General features: G+C 43.3%; 1 protein-coding gene across 9 annotated transcripts in view; it reads right to left on the reverse strand.

The window, feature by feature from the left end:
• Positions 1 to 1,182: 1,182 nt before the first annotated feature.
• CUNH18orf25 (chromosome unknown C18orf25 homolog) overlaps positions 1,183 to 9,021 on the reverse strand; it is a 48,291-nt gene continuing 40,452 nt past the window's right edge. For 8 of the 9 annotated variants that reach the window (XM_035903052.1, XM_035903048.1, XM_035903045.1 and 5 more), the window contains one exon: positions 1,183 to 2,934. In XM_035903052.1, coding sequence (XP_035758945.1) covers positions 2,745 to 2,934 — 190 coding nt within the window. In that variant the 3' untranslated portion in view covers positions 1,183 to 2,744. Of the gene's footprint in view, positions 2,935 to 5,064; positions 6,686 to 9,021 lie in introns of those variants that run through there. The other variant, XM_035903047.1, reaches the window with a different exon arrangement.

Here is a 9,021-nt window from a genome sequence, read left to right on the forward strand (position 1 = left end):
CAAGTTGATATTGTTTAAATAATACACTCTATTTTATTTTGTCTTAAAATAGTTTAACCTTTATGCTACAGACTTGTTTCAAAAAACAGAAGGTCTCATCTTGCACCAAAAATATATATATTTTTATATATATATAACACTCTGTTTTATTATTATTTTTTTCTCCAAAGACCATTAAATACTAGATGGAAAATGAGAACTAAATAATGAGTGTCGAGAAGAATCAAATTTTTTAACTAGAGTCGCACGTTTTAAACATTTATATTCTACGTAATGATTTGTCTTCACTACAGAAGATTCCAAGTTCACACTCCAGCAATTCAGGAAAACTGCTAAAACCATGAAGGGCTCGAGCCAATGCTCGCTGACGTGGGTGGAAAGCCCCGCACCAGCTGCAGTGGGTTCTGGATCAGGCCCCAAGTGCATCGGTTCTCGGCCACACAACGGTTAGCACTTCTCTTCCCTGCTGAGAAGAGCAAAACCGTCCAGGCACCTTTTGCTCTCTTTAAAAAACAAAAAAAACCAAAAAAAAAACCAAAAAAAAAAAAAAAGAAGAAAGAAAATGAAAGAAAACCACTTCCTAGCTATCCAGTGATGCGGTTTTCAGGTCATTACCCTTGCAAATTTGTGAAGAATGAAGAGAAAATATGTAGTGTTTTAAATAAAAGAAAACCTGCATCGGACTACAATACATGAATCGTTTAAACAAACACAGTGCACAATTGGAGGAAGTTTGGTTAGGACACGGTTGTTTTTATATATACATGGAAGTCACATCATATACAAACTGAGAAACAAGAGCGTTAGTTTGCGTTTTCCACGGAAGGACTACAAATGGGTCCCTGCAGCTTTCTTCAAAACCGATCTTTAGAAGACTCTGTGAAACAGGAAAAAGCAGCCACACCAAATCACTGTTCCGAAGTCACCTTGACAGCGTGCGTGCCAGCCCACTACGACGACGGCTGAGTTGTGTGATTAAAAAAAGAGGAGGAACTAGAAGCACCACATACATTTTTCTGGCCATGCAATACACTTAGGTTCAAAGTTTTAGAAAGCTTGACGTTGGAGTATCAGTCCCTTACCTAGCTGTTCTTTAAAGTGCAGCCATAACCGTTCTGCTCGTTACAGAAAAAGCTGTTTGCTACTAACTATACCACCGTTGCTGGTTTGGGTTTTTTTTAACTTTATGTTATGTGGCAGCGTAGGTAATTTTATATATTTTGCCCACAGATAAAATTATTGGAGGCCAAATATATTTAGAAACCAGCCAACACAAAAAGAAAGCCGAACTTCCCATGTCCTGACTAATCCCCCTGTTCAGCCTTAAATGGCAAAAGAACTGATGATAGAGCTGTACAAAACTCCCGCTAGAAACGTTTTGATTACAAAGGAACATTTTAATTGCACAATAGACATTTAAAGTGAATATCATCTTGTTAGTCTAATCTTTGGTTTTTGCCTTGAGAAAGGCTCAAAATGACAGATGAGGGGCAGGAATCTCCATCTACACTACAGAAACTACAGCCTGCTAAAGTAAGTACCACCCAATTTGGTAAATGTTCTGGTAGAAAGTGTTTTCCTGGATCATACCCTAAAAACAATTCCAAAACCAGGATAAGAGACATGACCAAAAGCCAGGAAAACTGTGCAGATCTAGTTTAAAGAAAAAAAACCAAACCCAAGAAGATCACCACCTTAAGCCCCAATCCAGCAACCTCTTTTAGGACAGAGTTTTAAGCGCTGGAATGGCCCCATGAGTTTTGGCAAACTGTCCAAGCCGAATGCTGTGCATCTGCTAAAGTGCTTTGCCAGACTGGGGCTTTGCCAGTTTGTTTGGGTTCTTTTGAGATGGCCAATGAAGCAAATAAGCAATAGTAGAAATGAGGACTACAAGCAAAATCTTCCGTTTCTCTCCTTCTCCTACTCCAGGCAAGACAGGGATACAAGTAAAAAAGTTCAGCTATATTTAAAAAGGAGAGGGGTGCTGGGCCTTTTTATTACTTTTCTTTTTCTTGTGCTTTTGCAATAATCAGCTGCTAGTAAGTCGCTACTATTACTATTTTAAACCGTAACAAGCTGTGGGAAATGATCAGTGAAACACAGTAGTCAAGTAGACAGAAGACTCAGCACTGAAATGAGTGTAAACTATAAATTATATTGAAAATAAAAATCCTTTACTTAAAAGCTGTTCAGTGCATATGTTATGGGCCATTTGTTATAAAGACAAGTCCCTCCTGCTGGTAACATAACCAAATCAGCCTGGGTATATATACTCTTGGCCCAATTTTTTGGAAGTGTTGAATACCCCCAGTTCCACTGAAATCAGTGAGGACACAGCATTTCTCAAAATCACTGATGCTCACACAGCAAAACACTAACTTCTACTAACAAACTCAGTATACTGATAAATTAAAAACGTTCTGAAGTCAGAGGTGGGAAAGGGTGGGAGGACACGAGTTTGCACACAGTTATTTCTTCAGATTAACACACGCACGTTAGTAACTGTAGATGTGTTTTAAATTTGGAGCTATTGGCTTTTAATTCAGGGAGGAATCCTCCTTCGAGAAGGCAAAAACATTTTAAGTGATACTGAAATTATACTACATTCTTATGCAAATGAAGAACTTCATGAGTGTGAATTTCGTAACGCCAGGATCAGGGCTTCTGAAGCTGAAGCTTTAACAATGAACTTCTGTGCCACAAAGGGGAAGAAGGGGTGGGGACACAAACACAGTGACACTGCATTACAGTAGATATTTGCGTCGGGTATCCTCATCCAAAGTGAGGTCTACTACTTCTGGGGGCGAAGACCAATTCTGCTGGGGGGTCACAGCTGTCCATGATTGCGTTTGCTGAGTGTTCATGTACTGTGAGCCTGAGCCGTGCTTCCAGGAAGACACACTCTGAATCACACCTCCCCTGGGGTGCACACACCTGGAGCAAGGCAAAAAACACAACGGGTTAAAGCTGCTGTTGGGAATGCAGGCACAAGGCATCTTGTTAACGTGTCCCTCTCCAACATGTCCATGTGGGTTTTCCCTTTGTAGAGTCCACGACATCTTAAATACCCAGTAAGCAAAGCTGAGACTAAACTTAAATTTAAACTCCGGAGTGCTGGTGGGGATTAAATTATTTTTAAGACCTGAATCCCACCAGTGGGTGTAGTGATATTCCTTACAAAATATGGGCATGGGTCCTGAGGACCTCGCAGAAGTCTGCCCCATCACATGCAGCACCACGTCTGACTCAGAAGCACAGTTCCCTGCTGGCAGTTTTACCCACTGGACTTTTAAAAAGCGAAAAATTTTAAGCAAGGCTTGAAGAGACAAAGAGAAAAGCTATCTTTCTATGTGAAATCAAAACCATGTTAAAATAAGGACGTAATGATACTTCCATTACAACAATTACAAGAGAGGTCTTTTAATTACATTATTACAGCCATTACACTTGATTTTTCTTTGGCCTTCTTCACTAAGAATTACAAATGTGCTGGGAAATGCTCACTGGTAACCGTAGAGCCCCACTTCAGCAGAACATTTAAGCTCTCAGTGATTACAGTCAATGAGATTAAAGCATGTATTTAAAGATAAGCACACACTCAAGTGGCTTAAGTGCTGAAGTGAGGAACACAGCTAATTATTTGCACGGTGTTTTTACCTATTATATTAATAATAGGTATGTGACAATTTAACTACAAGCTCATAATAATTAGAAAAAATACCAAAATGAAAGACAGACTGATACTTTATATGAGGAAGTGATCACAATACTTTACTGGAGACTTTAAAATGATCACTCCACTCCCAGCTATAAATCTTAAACAAGTGCCAGTAAAACTTTATACCTAGTGCTCCAAAAATTGTTTGCTCTTGTAAGCACTGGTGGTGGCTGTAGCTGCTCCTGGCTGCGTACTTAAGCAGGAGATGTTTGGCTGCTGGGGTAACCTTTTCCTGTCTCTTTGTGAAGGCACGTGTGCTGTACATTTCAGGAACCCAGGCTTTCTGCACTGGTCAGATCACAGAATCATTGAATGGTTTGGGTTGGAAGGGACCTCTGAAGGCCATCTAGACCAATCCCCCTGCAATGAGCAGGGACATCTTCAATCCCATCAGGTTGCTCAGAGCCCCATCCAACCTGACCTGGAATGTTCCCAGGGATGGGGCATCCACCACCTCGCTGGGCAACCTGTCCCAGTGTTTCACCACCCTCATGGTAAACAATTTCTTCCTTCTCTCCAGTCTGAATCTGCCCTCCTTCAGTTTCAAACCATCACCCCTTGTCCTATCCCTACAGGCCCTACTAAAAAGTCCGTCCCCATCTTTCTTCTAAGCTCCATTTAAGCACTGAAAGGCCGCAGTCAGGTCTGCCCAGAGCCTTCTCCTCTCCAGGCTGAACAACCCCAATTCTCTCAGCCTGTCTTCCCAGCAGAGCTGTTCCAGCCCTCTGACCATGGTTGTGGCCTCCTCTGGCCCTGCTCCAACAGGTCCAGGTCTGTCCTGTGCTGAGGATTCCAGAGCTGGACACAGGGCTCCAGGTGAGGTCTCCCCAGAGCAGAGCAGAGGGGCAGAATCACCTCACTCGCCCAGCTGGCCACACTTCTCTTGATGCAGCCCAGGGTAGGGTTGGCTTCTGGGCTGCCAGCACCCATTGCCAGCTCATGTCCAGCTTTTCATCCACCAGCACCCCCAAGTCCCTCTCAGCAGGGCTGCTCTCCATCCCTTCATCCCATCAAATCCGTATCTCTCCAATTTAGAGAGAAGGATGTTGTGGGGGACCATGCCAAAGGCCTTACGGAAGTCCAGATAGATGACATCTGTAGCTCTTCCCTTCTGCACTGATGTAGTCACTCCATCACAGAAGGCCATTAGGTTGGTCAGGTGGGACTTGCCCTTGGTGAAGCCATGCTGGCTGTCTCGAATCACCTTCCTGGCCTCCATGTACCCTAGCATAGCTTCTAGGAGGATCTGTTCCATGACTTTCCCAGGTACAGAGGTGAGGCTGACAGGTCAGTAGTTCCCAGCATCCTCCTTTCTATCCTTTTTAATAATGGGTACAATGTCAGGTGATCACGAACCTGATCTTCTCTTACAGTGGGAGGGACTTTGCACCCCCAGTCCCTGCTTTGTGGTCCATCTGCTTAGGAGGTGTGGGAAGAGAGGCTGACGGTGAAGACTGAGGCAAAGACATTTTGAGTACCTCATCTCCTCATCTGTTGTTACCAGTTTGCCAGTCTTGATCATCGGGGAAGGGGTACGCTTTCTTTGGCCTTCCTTTTCTGGCTGACATACCTGCAGAGGCCCTTCTTAATTATTCTTGCGTCTCTGCCAAGTTCAGCTCTCTCTATGCCTTGGCCATCCTGACCCCATCCCTACATAACCAGGCAGCATCCCTATACTTTTCCCAGGATCCCTGTCCCTGCTTCCACTGCCTGTGCAGTTCGTTCTAGTTTGACCAACATCTCTCTACTCAGCTGTGCTGGTCTCTTCCCTTCTTTGCTTGACTTCTTACGCCTCAGGATCGAGAGCTCCTTGAAGAGGTGGAATTTGGCTTTCCTAAAATTCAGGGTCCTGACTTTACTCTTCACCTGACCAATCTCCCTCAGGACTGCAGATTCCACCAGTGCATGATCACTGCAGCCCAGGCTGCCTCCAATCTTGACGTCCCTGATTAGCTCACTCGCATTGGTGACCAGCAGGTCCAGTATCGCATCCCCTGTGGTAGGGCTTCCTTAAGAAGTTATCCTTGGTACTCTCCAGGAGTCTCCTGGATTGCCTACAGCTCACCGTGCTACTTTTCCAGCTATGTTGGGGAGGTTGAAGTCCCCCAGCAGGACGACAGCCTACAAGTGTGATGCCTCCTGGAGCTGGAGCAAGAAGGCTTTGTCGACAGGCTCCCCTTGATCAGGTGGCCTGCAGTAGACACCAACCACAAGGTTCCCTCTGCTGCCTCTGTCTCTGATTCTTACCCATAAGCTTTCAACCTGCTCATGGCAATACTTCAGAGACAGCTCTACCCATTTCTTGATGTAGAGGGCACCCCTCCACCCCTCCTTCCTTGCCTGTCCCTTCTGAACAGCCTGTAGCCATCAGTAGCCGCACTCCAGTCATGGGATTCATCCCACCGAGTTTCAGTAATGGCATCTAGGTTGTAGCTTTCTAGCAGCATGGTGGCTTCCAGCTCCTCCTATTTGTTGCCCATGCTGCATGCATTGGTGTAGAGGCACTTCAGCTGAGCTGTTGGCCATGTCACCTTCTTAGAGGAATACTCCTGAATTCCTTTGAGGTATTTCCCTGGTGTTTCCCTGTTGGCTCCTATTATGTCATGAGCCCCTGGCTCATCTCAGTAAGACTTCAAGTGTGTTCCAGTGTACCCAGCACGTCTCAGAGCAATGGGTTGAAGGCTCTCGCTAGCACCCTCTCCCTCTAACCTTGGCATGTCATTCCACAGGTTGTCACAGGCAAGACTGATACTATCCTCCTCCCCCTCCGAGTCTAGTTTACAGCTCTGTCAATGAGCCCCTCTAGCTCATGAGAAAAGACCCTCTTCCTCCTTTGAGAAAGGCGAATCCCATCTGACTTCAACAAGCCTGGTGCTGTGTAGGTCATCCCATGGTCAAAAACCGCAAAACTGTGGTGGTGACACCATAGAGCCATGCATCTGTTTCTTCCAATGTCGCTGCCCGTCACTGGAAGGAGAGTGGAAAAAAAATAACCTTCTCCAGATCCCCTTGCCAACCATCCTGAGGCCCTGAAGTCTCTTTTGATCGCCCTTGGAACACATGTTGTGGCTTCATTGCCACCCACGTGGAAGAGCAGTAACAGGTAATAGTCCAAAGGCTGCACCAGGCTAGGAAGCTTCCTAGTGACATGCCTGACGTTTACATTTTATTTGTTTTAATTTAAGGTAGTGCAATTTATTTTCTCCAGAACTACTTAGGTTATGCCCATCTCTCTTGGCTCTGGTTAGTTTCATGAAATTGAATGAAAAATCTCATCCTCCGAACTTGAACTTCTCTGAATATAAATGTCTCATTTCCTTCTCAGATATGCTACTTAGTTTTGGATGTGATGTTCAGAATGACGTTTTTGTTACTTCTACAGTCTTAAAAATAGATACTTAAAGTACGTATCTACAAAGAATTAGTAATAAGAAACCGGACCTCTTAACAAATGTAGGGCTTTTTTTTTTAAAAAAAAGAGCACTTTTTTAAATAAGAAATATTTTTAAGCATAACTGACAAGACAGGCTGGTAGCCAAAGCAAACTAAATGCGATGTTAGGTCTTAGGGACTATGGTGCATCATTCTCATACACAACGGTCCTCAATGCTTAGGCAAAGCTAATAGTAACTTTTCTCCCTGAAGATGCCAAAAAGCAAGCTATAAATTATCTCACAGAAATGATACCTTGCAAAAATAAAAGTGTTTATCCTCAAACGAGTCATACAAGCAGCCGATAGCAAAATGTTCAATCAGGCATTAGCTTACAGAACATGCTTTTCAATCTGTAGCTAAGGGGAAAGATACCAAGTAACGGCAACCAAAAAAAAGAAAAAAATCTCAAAAAAACAGAGGAAGACTGTTTTATACACATGCACGATAAAAAAAAAGTCTGTTGGACAAGAATTAGAAAAACTGAAACGCATGATTTGATCTCCTAAGTATATGCCTAGTAATATTCCAATGATGAGAAATACCACCAGTTTGCTAGCAAACTGAAAACCTACAAATGATGAACAAACTCTAGGGTGTCACAACTCACACCAGTTCAATGAGGACATGGAATATGCAGCACAATAAAAAACTGTGTCAGCAAAAGAACTGAATCCAAACACCATACTAAGCATGCAAGAAATACTGCTCAAAAAGCTAAGCCTTTTCCAAATGACAGCTGTCAGAAGCCCATCAATACCTCATAACTGCAAGCCTAGACCTGCAAGAGAAATGCAATTCTAAATAGGATTTGAACAACTGAAATGTGTGAGTATTCAACGGAGCCAGTGAGAACTAGTCTTCAGGAGATGGCAGATGAACTGATTTTAAACAGCAACTCTGCATTTACTTAACATTTCCATTCTCGTACATGGTAAATATTATGGAGGCAAGCAGCATGGAAACGTCTTGAACAGGGGACCTCAAGCAGAAGGGTTGTGTGTACACAGTGCTAGACAGATTTACATGAACTAGTAGTCAAGGACAGGTCCACACTGCTTAACATTAGGACGAAGATTCTGTAAGCCCTGGGTCTGCTGGATAAACAGCCAGGAGAGCTACTTCCTCAGGAATTAGTATCTTCCCAAAGAGTTATCCATGCAAGGACTTTCACTATTCTAAAAGTGAAGAGCAAATCTCTCTTCCTTCAGCACCTTACAATTTCCTGTTTTCCTGCCCGTGAAACTGGGCCCTGTACACCTTCCTTCTTCTTTTCCTCAGGTAAGATGCAGTGAAGGGACAACGAGGAGCAGCTCTGTTCCTTGTCCCTCACACACCTTTACCACCTCCAAGCATCCACCAGGCAGCAGACTAATTTCAGAAAAAGCTTGTCTGCACACTGTTTTAACTTGCTGTTATTCCACCAGATTAACCCTCCATACTATATGAAAAAGCCAGTGTTGTTCAACTGCTTTGTAATACTTTAAGCCAAGGAGAGATCATAGGCTAAAGATGAAGAGGAACATCAAAAAAATGCCTATCAAGAATTACAGCTGAAGCACAGCTGGACAGCTTTCTATCTGAGTTTCAGAGAAACCTCTGGCTTCCTTACCCTCATCTGCTTTGGGGATTTGAACTCTCTTGTATCTTGAAATAAAAACAAGGATCCAACTTCTAATCTAAAGGGCCTATCTTATGACATTAGCCATCAAAATGTTGATAGTATTTTTACAACCACTGATTAATTAAACAAACTGGAAGCTGATTAAATACTTAAAGTAAGTGAGTATTTTGAAAGGAAACAAGAGCCCACATAAATATTTTTGTTTATGTATTTGTATATTCACGCTACGCCCTTAAAATCTGAATTC

Source organism: Egretta garzetta, unplaced genomic scaffold (genome assembly GCF_000687185.1).
Source record: "Egretta garzetta isolate BGI_Z169 unplaced genomic scaffold, ASM68718v1 scaffold179, whole genome shotgun sequence".
Classification (NCBI taxonomy): Eukaryota; Metazoa; Chordata; class Aves; order Pelecaniformes; family Ardeidae; genus Egretta; species Egretta garzetta.